Here is a 21,224-nt window from a genome sequence, read left to right as displayed (position 1 = left end):
GGGAGTTTTTCCCAAGTTTTGTATGTTTTTATTTTTTAACAAAATTGCATTTTGTTTTTGATTGCAACCTTGTTAGAGAATAGCCTATAAACAAAGTATACACATTTTCTCTTATAATCTCTTTCAGCCCCATTGATTCTCATTTTAACTGCTATTTTTTAAACAATTGTAATCCTGGTATATTACTTTGCCTTTTCCATGAAAACCAAATGAATCTCATTCTTTTCGATTGAAAAACAAGTCAATAATTGTTTTGGTGTAATTGCGCTTCTTAACCCATAAGCAAAATTATCAGAGATTTTGATGAACGCAAATGACAAACAGCCATTAAACCACTGAAATGCAATTAAAATAAACATAGTTTCAATAAGGCCTCCGCGGGCAAAATGCCTGATCTTAAGCTTAAGCAGTTATATATAATATAACAGATATATATAATATTTGTGCTATCTAAATAAACTCAACTGGTGTGGCTCAGATGGTAGAGCGGTCGTCCAGAAACTCGAGGGTTCTCTGTATGAATCGAGCTTATGCCATCCTACTTAATGCTGTTGTGTCCTTGGGCAAGACACTACACCCACCTTGCATCCAGTGCCACCAACACTGGTGTATGGATGTGTGGCATGACTCCCTTACAAAAGAGATTCTTAATCTCAACGGGATATTCCTGGGTAAACCAAGTTGCCTGCTTTCTATTTCATTCTAAATCAGTAGGCGCTGTAAAAACTAATATATATTTGTCTACTGTATCCAAATCCATGTTGTGAATTATTGACTTATTCAAGGCTGTAACAACCTCACCTCAAATATTCCTTCCGCTCTGCAAACCTTTTTTTTAGAAACCCTGCATATTTTGCAATTTCCCATTATAAAAAGTTATTTTTGGGAAAAAAGGCAATTAAAAAAAAATAAAAATAAAACATGAAATAAAAATTACATATCAGATAGATCTGTAGTTAAAAGATTTCAAGCACTGAAAGTGAAAAAATATATATTAGTCTATTGCTGACTTACGGCACAGCACATAAATGAGTAGATCCCTTTTGGATCCTAAGAGAAAATGTGTATTGCAAATCTCAAGGTTGCAGAAGGGCATCTAATAAATAGTGGGCTCAACACACTGATATCCTATGATTGGTCAATGGAAAATTGTAATTTAGGGGCTACAGTGAGAGAAGAGCAGTTTCTATTCATCTATTGTTTTATTCTTCCCTATATCTTTGATGTATCTTAATAATACAGTACATGTGTCACACAATATAAGAAAAGTGAAGCTGAAGCAACTGCTGTGGGTAAGTTACACCACATGTCATTGCAGCACGGCCGTAAGACCATGCCGATGTCTGTTTCAGTGATTCGTTTGTGTGCTTCCATAACAGCGGAGGCCACTATTTGAGGATTTGCAATGGTAAATCATTTGGCAAATTAAATATGAATTCCTGGTATATTGCGTAGAAAAGAAGAGAGGGGATGACAACAAACAACAACTACTTAACCAGATTAGCTAATTCCAATTTGTCATAAAATTTCAAACAAAAGTGTCACTTGATTGGTGGACTGATTCAATGGCATCATTTGCAGTTCCATCTGAGAAAGGCCAGACAGATGTGCTCATTTGGACACCAGTTAATACCTCATTTCCTCAGAGGAAAAGTTGACTATGCTGCTGATGAAATTATCCCTGATAATAACTTGTCTGATTTTTTTCCAGTCACTGGTCTCCTCGCCCAGCATAAGGCAGATTGACTCCAGGGCCAGTTTGACTGCAGCTGGGGGATTGGTCATAGCCCGCACTTCTACTAGGTGCTGCCGTTTAATCGAGCTCACCGCTAGTTAGATGACAGGCGAAATGTGTTTGAAAAAAGATGGAGGAGGAAAAAGCACCAAAGAAGGGAAATGAGGGAGAGAAAGAACACACTTTTTAGTGAACAGTATCCCAAAACATTTCCGCTCCTTTCACCTGATCTCATCGGCAGAGAAGTTAACGATAGTAGGAATGAAGTTCTCCCTCATGATGATGGATCGGATCTGCTTCCAATCGGTGGTGCTCTCCCCCAGGAGCAAGCAGATAGACTCCAAGGCCAGCTTCACGGCAGCAGGCGGATTGGCCATAGAACGCACCTCCACCAGGTGCTGCTTCTTAATGGACTTAACAGCTAGCAACATCACATCAACAGTAAGTGTGCATTATGTCAACGTAAGGGATAATACAGTAAAGTGAAGACCTGAGTTGGGGAACCACAAATAAAACATGAAAATAATACTGGGACAGAACGTGAACATTGCGTCTCAATAAGAAATAATTTATAGTGGAACCCAAAAGTAAAACAAATGTTTAGCTAAACTTTGTCTCAAAGTCAGAACTTTTGTTTACAAACCACCAAAGAAGTGTACCAGTCATGGCATAGAACAGGGGTTCTTAACCGTTTTTTTTGTTTTTTTTAGCTTGGGGCTAAATATATTAATCTTACTCTTGATATGAATTGTTTTTAATAATCATATCTAACCTACTAACAGTTTAACAGGATTAACCTTGTCAAATGATATGAAACAATGTGTTAATCACATAATCTGGTATTAAAAATTAATACTATCAAATATACTGCAAAACAAGTGGCTCAAAAAACTGATGAAAAATAAACGTTCTTATAATATACTCTGATTAAAACAAAAAGTATATGTAAATTAATAATAAATAAATAGGTTTTTATAAACTGTCAATATAATATAGGTGCAAATACAAATACATATTCACTGATGTAGTCATAATTTCTGTACTTAAGAAACTTCCATATGTCTTCAACTCCAGACTTCTTCGGTCTGTTTGATATTGTCAATACTGCCACAAGTGGTGGAAAAGTGTATTAACAGAGAGTACCGCTGCGGTCCATACGGACCACAGCTGAGAAACAGACATGTTTTGGTGGCCCTCTAGAGCTTAAGAAACACTTAAAAAACACTGGCACAGAATAAATGTGTGATGAGAACCATAGAAACAAACAGACAAACTGTGTCATTGGTAAGCCTTAAATTTTACCAAGCAGATCCCTAATATAATTATACACGTTTCGGCTCATTAAATGTGAGACGCGAAATGGTGGGCCAGCGAGCGTCTGTTGTCAAAGCGTTTTCGGCGGCAGTTTGCTTTTCTCTAAGAAAAATTCCCTATGCTTGCATTGTTTTAGGCTGTTGGACGCGTTCAAATCGCAAAAAGGATACAAATTTCTTCAGAGTTCCTCTAGAGGTAATCTAGTAGGGCGAAAGAGTGCAAGATTTTATGAAAGTCGACAAGAAAAGTAGCATGCACTCCAGTCCAAGGGAGCAGTCGAAGAACGCACAAGTTTGCAGTGATCACATCGTTAAAGGTTTCTTTGATATACTGTTAATGTTTAGTATTTAGCTTCTAAGTATAATCTTGATAATATTTGTATTTTATCTTGTTTCGGAGTCCTTGAAACGCGTTTTGTTTTTGTAAACCGCCAACTCGTGGAGTCTAAATAAAAGAAAGAAATGTAAGCACAACCTAAAAAAAATAGTTCAGCTTGTACCAAAGGCAGCAATAAATTAATCTTTCAGCTCAACACATACGCAACGTTGAGATTTATAGTTGTATTCTGATAAAGATGGGAAAAACACATGTACACAAACGGCACGTGCAACAACAAGGCAACAAACATGGCTGTAAGCGCAAAGTTAAATCATGAAATGCAACCTTACCCGACCAAAATCTATGCATGATTTAGGATAGAGTCTTGATACAAATTTCCATGACCCAGCCACACACAAAGAAGTTGTAAACATCCATGTTTTTTCAAGCTTCCATCGGTTTTGTCATGTAGATTGACGTCTGGAGCACCAGATAATTCGACATGTCTGAGAACGCGACCGACAGATAATCCTTGAAGTCACTTGACAAATCTTGTTTGATAACATATAGGGATCGATTCCATTGCATAGTGTGATTTTTTTTGCCCGTATCTGCTTAAGATCTAAAAATCAAGGTCCCTTGCATAGTTCACTGGCTTACAGTTATGAAAACTTTGAATTGAAAAATGTAAGGTTTCAAAAACTAAGCGATGATGATCAAAATTATAACAAATCAAGGCCTGACATATCTCACTTTGCATGTAATGAGTTAATAACAGATTATTTTCCCATTTGAAGTTCATTGCTGACATGAATGGACTTTTACACCATATTCAAATTTTGTGAGTTTCACCTGTATAATATCATGACAGAGAAAATCTGGTTGCAGGAAAACATGCCACTTTTCTCTGACTACAATCTAGCATTCACCTACTGAAAATGCAAACTTTTGACCACAAACTTAGTCGCTGCTCGGTGACATACGCCTATCGGCAAACGTGAACTGGGCTGCCTGCCTCGGAGCCAGTCACAATCTGTCTCGTCATGCTCATCTAAATGACAAGGCATTCATTTAAATTTAACAAATAATAGCGCTAACATGATAGGAGGTGTTAGTACTTGTTGAAGTCAGATGACGTGCTAGCGTTACTGCTGGTGGGATTAGATAGCAGCGGTTCAAAAATGCAACTTTCATTTATAAATTATTGCATGCTGTGTGTTCAAATGTTCCAGCATATTGTTTGTATGTTCTCCTCTTGATGAACTAAGCCTTATAATTATTACAAGTCATGCTGTTCCAAACTTTTCTTGTAAAATGTAGCCAACTTTAAAGCATTTGTTGCACCCGGGCTCTGCCACTTTGCGATCTAGCGTCACTACGCATGTTGCCCAATGACGTCATCCCCACCCGGAAGATTCAATAAAAGAACCGTGGCAAAATGGCAAGCGATTCCAAGGAATTGGTATACTGGTAACCGGTTCTGAACAAGATTCGGTTTTCAATTCCTATCCCTACTACTGAACATGATAGGTTGCACTTTAGAATTATTATGTAACATTTCTTTTGGTTTGTAGACAGCTTCAAAGAATGTTGAGCTGTCACTTTATGCTAATAACAGCGTAGAAGACAAATTACGAGTTAAAAATACACAACATACCATTCTGTGCCTCAATGACAGCTGGCTCCACTTGGTCCAAGTCCTGTTTGACTCGCAGTTGTTTGTCCTTGATCACCTCCTGCTGCTTGTAGACAGATTCCTGTATCTCCTGGCTCATCACCTGGAATCAGAACAGTCACAATAAGACTTTGTAGAAACAATATGGGAATAAAATAAGTTCAATTTATTTTATTAAAAAGTACCTTTTTCTTCTCAGCCTCCTGTTGGTCTTTAACCATCTTCTTCAGCTTGTCATTGGCAGCAGCGTTCTTTGCCTCCAACTCCTGGCTCTTGATTCGAAGGTCGCGACGGAGCTCCTCCACCTTGATAAGAACTTGTGATTACAGTCGTGTTGCCAGAAGGTAAGCGCACTGTCAACTATAATCCTTCATGTTACCTGATCAACAGTCTCCTTGATCTTACGGAGACCGACGTTGAGGTGCATCTGTTGCTCCTCCAGCTCGCTGCGCTTCTCGTTGAACAAGTTGGCATACTGGTTGATGAAGTCCAGGTAGTGGCGAGGAGTGATGGCCATTGTGTGACCACCTCGCTTAGCCAAACGGTTGTTAGCCTAGTGACAGGTAGACATTTAAAGCACATGTCTGCCAAAATGCACATTTTTGAATCCGGAGATGGTTACCTGGTGAAGTGTCTGGTGTACGAACACACAGCCATTAACGATGGCCTCCCTGTGTGATGGTGGCTGGGGCAGTTTGTCATAGACGATAGGCATATAGTCTGGCACTTTGTAGTTGGGCTTCTCCAGGTCCATTTTGCTGGTGAACTCCTTCCCGACTTGATAAAGAGCCTCAGTGGACCAGTCTCCAAACCAATTCAGCACACACCTAAAGCAGAGTTCTCATTTAGCATCAATGCAATAAGTGGTTTGTTTGGCATTTGTTTACCTGTTGAAGAGGGCTGGAGATGTGGCAGCCCTGTCCTTCAGGCCCTCCGATGAGGGATTCATGGTGAAAACCACATGGAGGTTCCGGATAACCTGGCTGGTAAACCACTTGTAGAGCTCCTCGTGGGTGTCGAGCATGAGTCCCTCTTTCTGAGCACCCTCCTTGCACTGAGTCATCAGGGTGGCATACTCATCTCCCTCAAATAATCCAGGGACCTATGGATTTTGTCACATTAGGGACTGTCAATTTCTGGAAAAAGCAACAATGCTGCAAAAAGTGGGAGCAATTTACCTCCCCGTTGGCCAGCAGGGTGTTCATTCTCTCAAGGAATCCAGAATCCAGCACGTTGGACTCGTCCATGATGAAGGCGATCTTCTCGTTTTTGCAACCAGAGCGACGAAGCACCGTACGCAAGTCCTCATCAAAGTCCTCTCCGCTGTACTTCCTGTGTACCTGAATACCCCCCAAAATATCAAATAAATATGAACACATCGACTTACAATGTTGTAATACCAACCTTGATTTGGTAAACACTAAGTCCGTTCATCCAGGCAACAAAGCGAGACAGAGTTGTCTTCCCTGCTCCGCTCACACCAATCAACAGAAGATGCCCCTGTGGCTGGCGGAAGATTCTAGAAGAAGAGATGTTGTCAGTCAATGGAGATGCCAGTTAACTCATAAGTTTTATAATGCTTAAGCCCCAAAACTCACCGATCAATTCTGAGAACATGGTCCAACACCTCGTTAAAGAGCACCAGAGGGACGTCAAGCTCCTCCTCGTAGAAGACCTTAAGACGAGCCTTGACATAGTCCCTCAGCTCCTCTTGTTCCACTGGGATGTAGTCCTGGAGTCAAACAAGACAGACTTGTCAAAACATCAATATTTCATGTCTTTATTTTATGTTTACCTTTGAGAGCCAGTTGCTGTAGAGGATGGGCCTGTTGAGAGCCTTCTCCTTATCAATGTTAGGGAAGTGTTTGAGAGCAACCATGTCGATGTTCTCATCCGTCCACCTTCTCTCTTCATCACCGACAAGCCTGGGAACAAACAGGAACACCAACCACATTTGAAACTTGCTCAGGGTTGTCCGAATTAGGGAAAAAGGACTCGTTTGGAAAATAATTATAGCAAACTTGCGCTAACCTATCTTGGAAGAGGCGAAGAGCCTCATGAGCCCAGATACGGATAAGTCCCTCCACGGGGAGAGTCTCCAGTGGCCTCAGGGCTTCAAAGATCCCCCTCACCCAGCGGGTCATCTCTCTTGGAGAGTAGATGTAGTGAGGTTGTGTATCTTGCGTGAAACGCTCCTGAAAGAAGTGCATAGATGTTACAAACTGATAATCAAAGCCAGAGGAGGTTGTGTGTCCTGCGTGAAACGCTCCTGAAAGAAGTGCATAGATTTTACAAACTGATAATTAACGCCATAGTGTTATTAGGGGAGTCCCGATCCGAAATAATAAAAAAAAGAAAAAGAAAAAAAGAAAAAAAAGAAAAAACATTTAAAAAAAGTATCGGATGATATTGGCTTGCGTCTTCAATCTCCATTATTAGTTCTCCTTTGTATGCATTCACACAGTGCAAAACTTGACAGCCAGTTAACATCTGAATGTCTTCTAAAAACATCCAAGTTTGATCTCTCTTTATAAAACGGTAAACATGGCAGGCTAGAGGTCACTAGGAGTTAACAGCTACGGTCCACAACAGCTAACTAAGCACACAAGCTAGACCAGTGGTCTGCAACCCGGGGCTCTGGAGCCGAATGTGGCTCTTTCATGCCTCTGCCTGGGCTCCCTTTGGCTATCAAACAAAATGTCAAGAAATAATGTCTTTTTTATTTATTTATTTGGTTTATTTTATTATAACAGTTGTTATTTTGGGTAGTTCTGTGATCTTGTAATATAAAATAAAACGTGTTTTAATATTTCGAAATGTACGCCTATGCATCACCTTTTGCTGCCAAGCAATTGTATTGTTTTTAGCAGTCAACCCCTTCGTAAGCTAGCAATGGACAGATCAAAAAAGAGAAACATTTCTAATGGAAATAGAACATTTATGCTTTATGTTAAAGAAGTTGGTTCACCTGTGTGCTTAATATTTGTAAAATAGCAAACAACAAAGAATCAAATGTTGAAAGACATTTCTAGAACAGACACACATTTGCAGAAAAATACCCAGCTGGAAATGACAATAAAAAGAAGTTTCGGAACTGCTGCGGAAAGCTGATCAGAGCAAATATACTTGGAGTTATTTTCTGTCTAGTGTTTGATTTCATAAATACTGTAAGTGTAATGAAACTATAAGGGGTGTTATCACCATTTTAGGGATCAAAGAGTTTGAGGCTCGAGGTGGCTTTTATTTGGTGGGAAATGCGCTCAAATGGCTCTGTGTATGCTGAAGGTTGCTGACCCCTGAGCTCAACGAATCTAGTAGGTATCCTTCATTGAACAATTTTGCAGTCTAAAAAAATGTCAATATAAACAAGTATCAATTATAGTTTCATTTTACTTCCACATACAAAGTCTAAATTGATTATTATTCAATTTACTACATAATGCCCTTAATTTGATGAATTATAGTGACCACACAATGTCACCAGAACAGATTTCATACCTACCATTGTCCCTTAAGTATTTTCACTTGACCAAAGCTTTTCTAACATTCCACACTACAAATGAAAAAATGTACTGATGCCTGCTGATATTATATCGATATTGGCCAACACTCATGGCTCCAATATCGGTAACCTTTCTGCACTGAAAATGTTGTATCGGGACGCCTCTATTTATTATTTTTCTTCCTTACCTGAGACATGGTATAGAATTCCACCATAGCAGCAGTAAGAGGTTCAGCATAGGTCCGCAGCGAGGGGATGAGGCGCAACATGGCCCGGTTGAAGGTGCCGTAAATCTGTGTGAGAGAAGCTGGGCCGGGATAGTCGACGTACACCACAGGAACGTGACGCAGGAACCTATAGAAGGTCACGCAACAATTTATTTCTTCATTGCTCACAGGTACATTTGGGTCAGGGCTCTCATTATTATTACCTGTGTGTTAGAGGCTTTCTGCCTGGATCAGTGGGAGGATTACAGGCACCCACAAACTGGATCCTCTCCAGTTTGACCCAAGTCTGGTCTGATGTGCGATAGAACCCTCCATGCTCCACCATCTGTACAGAGAACATGACCCCAGAGCAGTTAGCATAAAATGGGGATACTGCATGTGATGCTGATGCTTTTCCTAGCTCTTAAGCAGTGCCTTTACCTGTCTGAGGAAGGAGATGACTCTTTGTGTGCCGTACTTGTCCATATCAGGCAGATTGATCTCATCACAGAACAACACCAACCACTTGCCAAGCTGCACAGGGGCAAGGACCACGCCGTTGGGAGTGCGGCGGTACTCGCAGTAGTGGTCAAAGGTCTTGAGTAGCAGTTCTGGGGTGGTGGCGCTGGAGAAGTTCAGACCAACAACCTGGGGAAAATGATTAAAATATTAATACATTAAATTGTAACATACAGGTACAAGGGGAAATAAGCTTGTTTCTCACCTCCATATCAGGCAAGGCTCTGAGAGCACTGAAGAGTGTCATGGTCTTTCCAGAGCCCGGAGGTCCACACAGCACTAGTGGTTTGTGCTCTGCCAGCCAGGTGTACAGCAAAGCCTCATGGCGCACAGTGTCCAAGGTCGGGACCACGACATCAGGCGAGGCCACTTTGTGAGTCTCTACCTCGATCTGGGGCACCTTACCCTGCCAAGACTGCCACTCGCCGGAGATACAAACCTGAGCAAAACAGACCAAATTTGCTTATGAGACAGAATAAAATGTGTATTCACTTCAGAGAACGTTAATATGGGAAAAAATGTGGGTGTTTTTGTGTTTAAGTCATCAGTACCTCATAATCAATGATGGGGATGTTGGGAGCACTGGGGAGGGGCACTGTGGTGATGCGGCGGATGTATTCTCCTAGCTCAGCCCTCATTTTCAGCCGTCCATCACCAGAGAAGGACCACAGCACGGCATAAATCAGATATCTCTGCAGAAAACATTGACAAAGGTTTTCAAATTGTTGTACAGTGTAACAGTTAGCGATGTAACAAAATGATATTTTCATACGTGGTTATTGTGATTAAAATTATCACGGTTATCACCGTATTTTTGAATGGGTTCAAAAAGTTCTATTGACCAAGTTATTTTTTTGAATAACTAAAATAAATAGACACACTGTTTAAAAAAAAAAACACACTTCTGCATGTTTTGTATTTCTTCTTGTTACAATGCACACCAAATGGGATTTATTTGTCCTCAAGTGATACAGATCAGATTTTTTTTTGTCAGTCTAAACAAGGGGGAGGAGGAGGAGGTGTTTAAGTGGACCAACCAAATAAATGACACGCCTACTTTTACAGCATAGTCGTTAAAAATGACTCACCTGCATGTATCGCTCAAGCTGATCAATCGGCATTGGAAAGTCAGGGTGGTTGTTGTTGTACAGGGCCACGTTACGGCAGGCCTGGTGCAGCATCGAAAACAGTGAACCCATGCATCGCAGGCGGGTGAAGTCCATGATATGCTCCATCTTGGAGGCGTGCTCCAAGGCCTTAATGACAAGGCCGGTGGAAGTGAAGTAAGGCTGCAAGATGGCGGCGGCATCACGCTGGATCTAGTGGGACACAAGAGTTCAATACAGATGCCCAAATGTTGACGTTGCAGTACGAGGTGTAAGATTATACCTGCAACATTGGAGAAGCAGTCTCCTCCTCATCCTCTGTGCCCTTCCTCTTTCTTTGAGCCTCGTCCTCTCCCTCGTCCAGTGGGATACTACGAATGCGAGCCAGGAAGTTGTTGAAAACCATGTCTGTGCTGAGCACATCTTCGCTGAACCACACCATACCACAGCGAGAAACTGTGGCCAGGGTGGCGTACTTCAGGTCCTGGACCTCGAACATTACACGTACCTTGGGAAAGTGTGAATGTAAGGGTTAAAAAAAAAAAGGGAAAGGGAGAGGAAAAAGGGCAATTGGAGCTGCTTTTACATTTGGTGGCAAGCTGAGACGCTCTCCGTTGGGCAGCGTGAGCAATTTATTGTCATCTAATACGGAGTTGAGATTTTCAACCCACTCAGGGTCTACATCTCCATCAAAGATGATCCACTGGCGCTTCTGTAGTTCACCTCTGACATTGTCAATAATCCTGAAAGTCAAAGAAAATAAAATTTTACAATCACACATTCACAAAAAGAGCCCATCGTACTTCTCCCTTCTGCTACTCACTTTCTGAGGATGTGTGTAAACAAGCCGTCAGTCCATTCGCGGGTGTTGGGGTCAAGTGTTCCGTAGAGGTGGTCCTTGCTAATTGCTTTGGGGTCAATGATGTGGGCCACACCCTCAAGACCTTCCAGTCTCTCCAGGGCTTTAAGCAGCACCCGCCAAGCCATTGTCTTTCCACTACCTGAAGGTCCCACCATCATGAGGCCATGGTTGATCTGCGTTATCTGGTACAGCTGCAGCACCTAATGAGAAAATAATACAGCAACGTTTGAAGTATTTCTATGAAACCCTGGAAGAGTTGGCATATACATAGGTAATGTACTTACCTTCTCCACCCACATGCAGCCCACGTCGTCACCATCTCCGTAGGTGAGGTACATCTCCCTGCACACCTTCTTGAGCTCCTCCCTGAGCGCAGTCATCTCTCCACGCATGTACTGTACTCCGGGGAAGACGTCGGATAGCAGGCTGAACAAAAGAGGAATGTCCTCTGCCACCAACTTGGGCACCATGGTCTCGCATACGCTCTGGATCAGAATCTACAGCAACAAAGGGTCATATTCAAGATTCAAGTACTTTCAATGTAAATTAATTTCTCCTGGTCTTTTTTTTATTTTTTATTACTTCTTGTTCGGGAAGGTTTTCTGCAATTTCATTCTCATCAACAACTTCTCCGCGCTCAAACTTCTCCCTTTTGATTCTTTGGATGCGCTCACGCTTCACGTTGCCAGCACTTATCAGCACGCTCTTGAGAGCTCGCAGGCCAAAGTCGTAGTGACTTTGAGACGACAGCTGCTCGTCACACAGCCTGAAAAGAAGGTACATATTAATCAAAGTGTTCCCTGGGATGTAGTTCTTTCTCCATAGGAGAACATACTTGAAGAAGGGAACAATCTTTTTGGCGAGGATCTCAGCCGTGCGGAAGCCCTGAGAGTAGAGCATGACCTGGGCAATGAGCTGACGGTCCGGCTTGGTCATGGCTAAGCTTCGGAAGAGCTTCTTCAAGTTGTCGGGAAGGTTGGAGCGGCCGGCATAGCCAGGATTCATGGTGATGAAGATGGCCATGTCTGGGCTCACCTTCACCTGCTTGTTCAAGAGTTCTGTGGTGACCGGCACACCTGGTGAGATGACATCGCATTTTAGCCTTATTTGTTCAATCATCATGATTTACTGGACGCTTCCCCCACATACTCCTGTCTCTGTTGGGGTTGCTGTGTTCCCTCAAGGCCACCTGGATGTACTGGACTTGCTGAGAGACGGCAGACAGCATTCTCTCCTCCAGACGGTTGAACTCGTCAAAGCAGCCCCAAGCTCCCACTTGGCACAGACCCACAAAGATACGACCCATGGCCTAAAAGGCAAGGACGTACACAGACTTGTATGAACACAGCAGATTCCCTTGCTCATTTTGCATTTTTCCCCCAGGGGCCCTCGCAACTACTGTTAGCTCTAAGTTGTTGCGGTAGTGACTCTCTTCCCAGATGGCAATTTTCCAAAAGTATTGTCTTGCCTAACAGGACAGTGTCAAGAGAGTAGATGACATAACAGGAGACAGGTTGATACACCAGAAGAGGTGGTGGGGTCCATTAAAGACAACAACCCAGCATTAGGACTACTATTGTTACCTTATTAATGACCTCTTAAAAGGGGAACTGCACTCCCCCCCATCGTTCACAATCATTATGAAAGACATAAGGCCGATGTATTTTTTTTAGGCACTCTAAATAGTAAATAAATGCGATCAAATGTCCGCTTACAATGGAGCCCGTGGGAGTCACGCTGTTCTGCTTATGAAGCCTTAAAAAACATCCAAACACCTCCATTATTGTTTTATATACACGATGCAAGTATACATGTAATGTAGTAACAGGCACATATAAATAATAACATGTAATATTTACGTATTTTGCTAATTTTAAGCATACACGGCGCATTCATTTAAATAACTAATCGTTGTTCTTTTAACATCACTGCAGACTTAATGAGAGCCAACATACATAATACAACATCACTTACTGTACAAGGTATGCTGTCATTAGGATGACGACTGCTAGGATAGTCATATATTGTAATTTAGATGAAGAATGACTCATACTCTTTGCAAAGAAAAGGAGGGGGTGGAACCAAGCCTCTTTTCATGTCGTTCTCGCCATTTCCAGGTCTAAATTGGCTGTGAACGTGTACAAAAATGTCGGAATATGTCCTTGTTCTTCTACTATCCAGATGAGAAGCATAATCTATTATCTACTATAAAATTTGACAAGCAAGGAAACGAGGAAGCAGTCGATCATGTCAACATTGGCACACAAGCTCATAATCACGGCACCGCTATAAATAGTTTGTCTGCGTTAGCGCTTATAATAACAATATAACTAATACTTTGTCAATATTCAAGTCACGAAATGTAAATACACTTATTGGTGGCGCTTTTTGGATGGGTTTTTTTTTTTGGGGGGGGGTTTAATGGGCGGAATAGATGACCTTCCACTGGCTCCGCTGTAAGAGAATTTTTATTTCTGAGTTAGAATGAATAAAAAGAAAAACATCTGACGTCATGTCTTTCATAATGATTTTGAACAATAGGCAAAATTCCAAAAAAGTGCAGTTCCTCTTTAAGGCCACTTAATCCACATGTGTCTCCAGATACTCTCTTCATGAAGGCCATATATCGCCAATTTGGGCTCATACCACAGCAGAAAGAAAACACCGGAAGTGGTTAATTGGCGCCCTGTTCTCTGAGTGACTCCTCACTCATGTGTATAAATAGTGTTCATCATTCTTATTTAATGTTTCTTTTAGCAGTATATGTAACATACCTGGAAGTCGAATGTCTCATCGCAGTTGAAGACCAACACAAAGCGGCCAAGCTGGTGGCCCAGAGCTTTCACAGACTCTGTCTTTCCTGTTCCAGCAGGACCTTAGAGAAGAAGTAATACTTTTGAATAACTTAATTAAAAAAAAAAAAAAGTTTATAGTGGTGGGATAAATACAAAACAAAAAAACATACCAAATGGTGACCCTCCAAGGCGAGCCTCCAGAGCCTGAGTCATGGTCAGGTAGCAGCGGTCAGTCAGTGGAGTCTGGACAAGCTTGTCCTGGACACCCAAGTATTCAAAGCCATAGTTGAACTTGGCATTAGCCATCTGGATGGACAGCTGCTGTAGAACATCTGTCTGCTTGGGGTCAAAGTAGAAGCGCATCTGACTGAGCCACTCGAAGGACTTGGGGTTGTCAATCTTGTTCCTGATCAGACTCCTGGTCACGTCACGTTGGTGCACCAGCTCTGTGATCTGAGAGGCGGAAAGACATCAGAATGTGTGCCACGGTCAAATAAAAACACCTGAAGATAAGCATTCTCCCTCACCAGGTGCTCCAGCTTCCTCCTGCGAAGTGGCGGCTGTTCCATGAGCACGGTATCGGCCAGCACATTGAGCGTGGCTTCCACGTTTGACAGCACACCCTGAATGGAGGTCATGTCGCCGCTACCAGGGATGGATGTCAAGGCTGACTCAATGTTTTCGGACCAGGCGATTTGGGCGGAGAGCACCACCAGCTGAGCCTTTGGATGGACGACAAAGAGGTTACATTTCATGACCAAGTAACAGCTTACGAGTAACATGATGAGCATGCGATCAAACCTGATAGCGATCGATCCAGTTGATGTACTGGCTCAGATCCACGGCAGTGCCCTTGTTGAAGGAGGTGACCTCAGTGACAGATTCTGCGAGCAGCTTGGCCAGCGTCACCCTCATCTCCTTCTCCACCAGCGTCAGCCACTCGTTGATCTTGGGGTGCTCAGTGATTGAGACGGGCGTCTTGTAGACAATTTCCTCGCCCTCGCGAGACGATATGCCCAGCACCACAGTGTTGTCCTCGTTGAGCAAGATGCTGGAGACGCCTGCGAACATCTTTTTAAAGTGCTTCTGCAGCTTGGCCACGTTCTTGCTGTTTCCGATGATCTCCAGCAGGTCCTCGTCTCCCACGAAGTAGAACCTAGAAGAATATGTATGTCACATTTTTGTTTTGTTTTTCGAGAGCAATAAACTTTTTTATAGTCAAAATACTTCATAAAACGGGTCCACAAAATACACATTTAGCGTCAGGAAGGAAAATGTATAAGTTTACAGCCATCCCAATGCAAATATAATAATTTTATAACTAACTAATAAATGTGTGTGCTTAATACACCTCTAAGCTAGTAAGAACGGATAGCAAGGTAACACGACATGGTTTCTCAAAGCTCATGATGTCATCAAAGCATTTCCAAAAAAAAAAAATCATAGTATCATGGTTAATCGAGCTAATTTTGACGTGATACGGTGAAAATATACTCTTATTATGAGTCTACAGTCATCTAATCAAAACATCCCAATCACAATGCAAGGAGGTCTGACAGCAAAATGCTTTCCTCTTTCCCTTCAGTGCAAAATAGGGCTGCAACTAAAGACTATTTTGATAGTCGACTAGTCATAGATTATCTTAACTATTACCGTAGTCTGATTATAATGCTTATACATTAAGTGGCTCTAATTTTGCTATAAAAATCTTTAATTTATCTTGAGTTATTTTTAGAGATGTGCATACTAACAACAAAGATGAGTAATTAATTCATAAATATTTATTTATAATGTAACTACGCTGCTATTTCAGCTGTGACAAAAATAAAAATAACTAATAAACTTTCAATTCAAAAGCAAGGACAGGCAAATTGATAAAAAAAGAAAAGAAAAAAAGAATATTTTTTTACGTACAAAAAAGGACAGTTAAAATAGCATCAATGAAAACAACTTAGTCTAAGAGAAAAACATTTTGTGATGATGCGTTTAAAAACCTACAAACTGCTATATTATTCATTATTGAATAACTCCTGGCATTTTTAGCAATCTGATAACACTCAATTTATAGAATTGGATCATTGATTAATTCTTAAAATGTAAGCTGTCTAATATATTGTATGTCTAATCTTTAATGGTATCGGCGCATTGGTGCCTAATGTTTTGTATGTGTGTGAGATTGATGTTGTGCCTTGCTTCATTGCACTGCAATACAATTCATGTTTTTTACCAAGAATAAAAGGAAATGTTCCCACACTTAACATGTTTTCACCCACAATATTCTCGCGAGTGGCGACGCGGACTTGCGCCCATCCGGAAAAACTCTTGTGACGACGTCCCGACTGTTGTCGACACATGAATTTGTCGGCGATACATTTTTTTTGTCGATATTTGCCGAAAATTGTTGCACCCCTAATACAAAGTGAAAGTGACACTTCCGCTCCCTATGAGTATGTTATAAAACATTGTTTTCATTGGTTGTTGGGCCAAGCACTTAACAGGACAATAACGTGTTGTACAAATTATTTGCTTAATTGGGACTTTGCAAGTATTTCACATTTTGTAAATTTGTTTTTATTTTCGGCCTTTTTTGCTACTTCACAGCCAGTTGATTACGTGATGAAGACTTATGCCGAGTGCGTGGAACTCAGTACATATCAATAAGTGTTAAACAAAATCAGTGGTCTACTTTGCTGCAGCCACTGGGGGGAGGGCAGTTCAGTCTCAACTAGTCTGCAGTCTAATGAAGTACAATATGATGTCAAGCTTTGAGAAGTTCAGTAAATCCATGCAAACTTCAAATCATTTTCCCTTCAAGGATCTTGTAATTTTACCTGGGGAATGATGATCTTTCTCTCTCCAGGTATTCTCCCAGGGCTTTCTGTATTTTCCCAAGAAGGTCAGCCAGCCTCTCCAGGGACCTCTGCACCCCTTGTATGTTCAGCACATCCATCACCAGAGGAGACTTGGTGACTTTCTTCATTAGTGCCAAGAACTCAGTGCTGATACTGTAAACACAATGCATTTAAAAACTGAGTTACATGTTAAATGTTGGAAGGAAATTAAGGCCCTTTTCACTTTACCTCTGGAATCGTTGGGTTTCCACCGGCAGCAGATGTTTGATGTCAGCACTCCCTGTGAAGATGCCCTCCAGGTAGACCCATCGACGCTGGACATCGATCCAAACATCAAACAGAGCCATGATGCGATTGAGCTTGTCCTCCCAGCTCAGAGCGTCCTCCTCAAACACCTAGGCGAAAAACATTTTATTTAAACAGTAATGATTTAATGTAACACAAGCTTTAATGAGCCTTTACCTTGTAGTAAGGGGACAACTTCATGGCAGACACGCTGTTGATGTGCTCTTTGACCTTGTTGAAGAGGTCATCCCATCCTCGAATGAGACGACACTTGTTTTGGTAATTCACCAAGTCGAGCTCGTAGGAGTTCCACACTTCACGGATCTGCAGACCAGCACAGACTTATTAATATTTGAAACAAGTGTAATTAGTGAATTACGCTGATAGTTCACCTGTTTGAGGAACTCTTCCAAAGCCATCTCTCCCTGGGCTACCAGGAGCACATCCTTCACCACCATCTCATTCTTCTGCAAATCCACATCCCAGATTTGACCAAGGGTCAGTTCTGACAGGACCCAGTTGACATGTAGACGCTTCATCAGCTGCTTCCAGTGGCGGTCCTTCAGAGCCTCTGACTTCAGCTCAATCACCAACATGTTGACCTGATAAAAATCAGTGTAAATGATGCTTACAATTGCAATGTTACATTACAATGTTGAAGTACAAGAACTGCTTAAACCTTGAGGTATCCCTTCAGCAGCCTCTGGACGAACTCGTAGGAAGCATACTGTCTAAGTCTTGCTTGGAAGTTTTTGAGCTGGTTCAGGAGAGCATCCAGATTCTGACGAAGCTATAGACACACAAAAAAGAAAAGCCAAACTGTGAATTTTGTATGAGTTATCCGAATGCCATAAATCAGGGGTGTCAAACTCTGTTTTGAGGGCCACATCGCAATTATGTCTGCCATCAGAGGGCAGCTAGTAACGGTGAATCTATATGAATATAAACATAAACGCCCCGTTGCACAATCTGCCTAGGCAACAGATTTTGATTATCATATGTTTAATTTACAGATTGAAAAATAATTTGCTTTGAAACCTTAAATCAAGGTGACAAGCAGTTAATTAAGTACTTTTTTTTGATAACCAGGAAAAAAATGCTTGGGACATTTTGCAAGTGTAGAACTTATGCAGTCGCAGGAAGTACATTTTTTTTGGTCAAAAATTGAACAAGTCTTTCGCAGGCCAAATAAAATGATGTGGTGGGCTAGATATGGCCTCCGGGCCTTGAGTTTGACGTAATTTGACGTCCATGCCGTAACTGCTTAAGTTTTACACAAACCAACATTTTAAAGCACATGCAGAGGTAGATAAAGCTGCTGAAAGAAGACTATTTCTGATACTTCAAATTGTGAAGTTGGTAAAAACTACATCAGAAAGTTGCCTAGATCCACAGCTTTAATGGCAATGGTTTTTGACCCGGACCCGTTTTTGCTTTTGTAGACCAGGCACCCGGCAACTTGAATAGAGAAGTTAATTGTTGCATTTAGAGTAATCCTGCTCATGTGTTACCTTGCGAGGTTGAACTGACACCCACGGCTGCTCTTTCATCTGGTCAATCTGCTCCCACACCTTGGACAGCTCTGACCACACCTCCTTCAGGTCATGCAGCTCCTCCAGTGCTACCTACAATCATTACAGTTGTTGATGACTGAATCTCAGGTAAGAGACTGAAGTTAATATTTGTGGTTGAATTCTTACCTGGACCCTCTCTTCACTGCCGCTGAGCAAGCCGGTGTCAGTGAGCTCCAGAGCCTCTTTGGCACGGGCACACTTCTCTCTTTCAACCTTCAGACGTCCAAAGTTGCCTTCATAGATGGTCAGAGACTGAAGAGCCTCCTCAGGACGCAGGTTACCCTGATGTACGGTACATATATCATTAATAAATTGGGTTTTCTTGCCTAAAAGAGCATCATTTAGTTTTACGGTTTCCCTCAGTGTCTCTTACAGCAACAGGTTTTGTCTTTTCCCAGTCATTAAGCAAGTCAGTGGTGCGGTTTTCGACAGCTTTGTCCTCCTGGACGATCTTCATCTGCAGGTTGGCCACCTGTTGTTGGATAGCAGTGTCTTTACGCTTCATTATGTCACTGAAGGCCCCCCATTCTCCTTCGATGTTGTCGATGTAGAGCCAAGATGGAGGGAACTGGAATCTCTGCTTTTCAAGCAGCCGCTGCCCATTACGAAACAACTAAAGAGAGACAAAGGAGGAAGAACTGTGTTTGTAAATTGCTTTTTCCTTCTGTGACACTTTGTCTTTCACATACTCACATCCACATTTTTCTCAAATTGCTTGATTTTACGCTTCAGCGTTTGGACATATGTGATGAAGTTGACAGCATCTGATGTGCTTGCGGTGTCCACGGAATGTTGCTCAAGGTCTTGACGGGACTGAAAGGGAACATAAAAATGTTAAATGACAGGGAATGTATTGTTTGAATGCTAAAGACATGCATATAGTAATCTACTTATTCTGCTGTATTTTTTGTCCGCCTCCTTCTTCCACATTTATCTGATTCAAACCATTTTATATGTTCCAAAAATTCCCACATTCCCAGGAATGTGTTCCAAAAATTCATGATTTTCCCAAACCCCTTCTTTTCAATACCACTGTTTCCACCTACAGTATTTTTCTTTCGACTACGGTTTCCACCTGTTTTTCCTTCAAGTACTTCTCCCTAATTTTTTTTTTTTTACCAATTTCAACCAATTCACCATTAAAACCTCTCCCTTATTCGGGACATTCAGACTATTTTCAATGTAAGAAAAATTTACCCACTTTCCCCTAAGATGTATTCTCTATTTAAAAGTGTTTCTTCCACATTTCTTATCTGATTAAAACCGTTCCAAAGTAAAAATGCTCATTAGTACCGTAATGTTAGTCAATTGCTAGCATGCCAACACTTGCATGCTTGCTGTTTCTGCAGGTATACACCTCAGAGTGATATAGTTTGGTACTTTATGCATGCTAACATGCTCATTCTGGCCCTTGTCACTCATTTTGCAGCTTTGATGAACGCAAAACAGTGTGTGAGACCTGTTGCTGTGAAATGACCCTGGAACTAATCTGTCACTCTGAATGTACCTAAACATATTCACTTCATCGTCCTTTTGCTCCATTCACCACTGCACAATTATCCTAGTAGCCTTTCACATGTTAGTAGAGAGTACAGTCTACTAAGTAAAATTTCTTGTGTGTTAAAACATACCCGACCAATAAAGCGGATTCTGATTTTCTGGATAGCGTGCTAACGGTTAGCATTTCAGTACGCCTTTCAGCATTCACAAAAAATTTCTACTGAAATTGCTTTTTCTAGTTTCATAAAGTATTGCTCACACTATAATGTATTATAGGGCTTTACCTTGGAGATCTGGGCATGGAAATCCTGCATGTTCTGACCGAGCATTTGGCCAAACTTGCTGAGCACCTCTTTGTGCCAAGAGTCATATTTCAGATTCACCTTGGACTGGACCTTAAAACACAGAATTTTTGATATTGAGCACACAAGCAATTCCTGGAAAGAAATACTGTAAATTCCGGACAAAAAAAAATGTACTTTTTCCTCCGCTTTGAACCTTTCGGTTTATAAAACGGTGCAGCTAATTTATGGATTGTTCTTTGCTAATTGTCATAAGTTTTGAGTTCAATAGTTTTCATTAAACCCTAGCAGAAACAATGGAATAGTGTGTTATTGTTTTTGCTATGGCGCAATCTTTTGGACGAGTTCGCCCACTGCAGGTGCTGCACGTTGAAAATGTACTTCCTGTTTTGATGCCTTAAAGTGGAAGTAAAATCGTCCATTTTAATTTCTGCTCAAAATGATTCTTTAATTATCACTGCAAGTAACATTTGTAGGTTTTTACTATTATCTAAAACGATTGTTACTTACTTAACAGTGCTGTGTATGATGTCTGTAGGAGTGTTTTAATGCAAATTTGTTCTTGCTATCCTAATGTAATTAAGCTAGCAGCGTTAGTATTAGCTACTATGCTAACACATCTATAAGTGTCTGTGTTAGTATTATTAACTAACAATGGCATTCTTTTTGTATTGTTTCA

General features: G+C 41.3%; 1 protein-coding gene across 2 annotated transcripts in view; it reads right to left on the bottom strand.

The window, feature by feature from the left end:
• Window positions 1–21,224, bottom strand: part of dync1h1 (dynein, cytoplasmic 1, heavy chain 1) — a 55,677-nt gene that overhangs the window by 21,289 nt on the left and 13,164 nt on the right. The window contains exons 15-52 of one of the 2 annotated variants that reach the window (XM_061968224.2): window positions 20,528–20,638; window positions 19,437–19,556; window positions 19,117–19,356; window positions 18,870–19,025; window positions 18,681–18,794; window positions 17,849–17,959; window positions 17,562–17,771; window positions 17,347–17,493; window positions 17,113–17,279; window positions 16,864–17,037; window positions 14,834–15,188; window positions 14,560–14,754; window positions 14,203–14,485; window positions 14,012–14,112; window positions 12,387–12,546; window positions 12,073–12,313; window positions 11,820–12,003; window positions 11,522–11,734; window positions 11,199–11,437; window positions 10,962–11,118; window positions 10,659–10,883; window positions 10,358–10,588; window positions 9,821–9,961; window positions 9,475–9,708; window positions 9,192–9,398; window positions 8,975–9,096; window positions 8,733–8,898; window positions 7,074–7,237; window positions 6,838–6,967; window positions 6,641–6,774; window positions 6,447–6,561; window positions 6,221–6,382; window positions 5,930–6,144; window positions 5,665–5,869; window positions 5,422–5,595; window positions 5,228–5,347; window positions 5,025–5,145; window positions 1,961–2,156 (exon numbers count right to left, since the gene is read on the bottom strand). In XM_061968224.2, coding sequence (XP_061824208.2) covers window positions 1,961–2,156; window positions 5,025–5,145; window positions 5,228–5,347; window positions 5,422–5,595; window positions 5,665–5,869; window positions 5,930–6,144; window positions 6,221–6,382; window positions 6,447–6,561; window positions 6,641–6,774; window positions 6,838–6,967; window positions 7,074–7,237; window positions 8,733–8,898; window positions 8,975–9,096; window positions 9,192–9,398; window positions 9,475–9,708; window positions 9,821–9,961; window positions 10,358–10,588; window positions 10,659–10,883; window positions 10,962–11,118; window positions 11,199–11,437; window positions 11,522–11,734; window positions 11,820–12,003; window positions 12,073–12,313; window positions 12,387–12,546; window positions 14,012–14,112; window positions 14,203–14,485; window positions 14,560–14,754; window positions 14,834–15,188; window positions 16,864–17,037; window positions 17,113–17,279; window positions 17,347–17,493; window positions 17,562–17,771; window positions 17,849–17,959; window positions 18,681–18,794; window positions 18,870–19,025; window positions 19,117–19,356; window positions 19,437–19,556; window positions 20,528–20,638 — 6,740 coding nt within the window. Of the gene's footprint in view, window positions 1–1,633; window positions 1,830–1,960; window positions 2,157–5,024; window positions 5,146–5,227; window positions 5,348–5,421; window positions 5,596–5,664; window positions 5,870–5,929; window positions 6,145–6,220; window positions 6,383–6,446; window positions 6,562–6,640; window positions 6,775–6,837; window positions 6,968–7,073; window positions 7,238–8,732; window positions 8,899–8,974; window positions 9,097–9,191; window positions 9,399–9,474; window positions 9,709–9,820; window positions 9,962–10,357; window positions 10,589–10,658; window positions 10,884–10,961; window positions 11,119–11,198; window positions 11,438–11,521; window positions 11,735–11,819; window positions 12,004–12,072; window positions 12,314–12,386; window positions 12,547–14,011; window positions 14,113–14,202; window positions 14,486–14,559; window positions 14,755–14,833; window positions 15,189–16,863; window positions 17,038–17,112; window positions 17,280–17,346; window positions 17,494–17,561; window positions 17,772–17,848; window positions 17,960–18,680; window positions 18,795–18,869; window positions 19,026–19,116; window positions 19,357–19,436; window positions 19,557–20,527; window positions 20,639–21,224 lie in introns of both variants that reach the window. The other variant, XM_061968225.2, reaches the window with a different exon arrangement.

The sequence above is a fragment of the Nerophis lumbriciformis genome, linkage group LG08 (genome assembly GCF_033978685.3).
Source record: "Nerophis lumbriciformis linkage group LG08, RoL_Nlum_v2.1, whole genome shotgun sequence".
NCBI lineage: Eukaryota > Metazoa > Chordata > Actinopteri > Syngnathiformes > Syngnathidae > Nerophis > Nerophis lumbriciformis.
The sequence above is the reverse complement of the archived record's forward strand: the minus strand, read 5'-3'. Positions and strand labels throughout refer to the sequence as shown.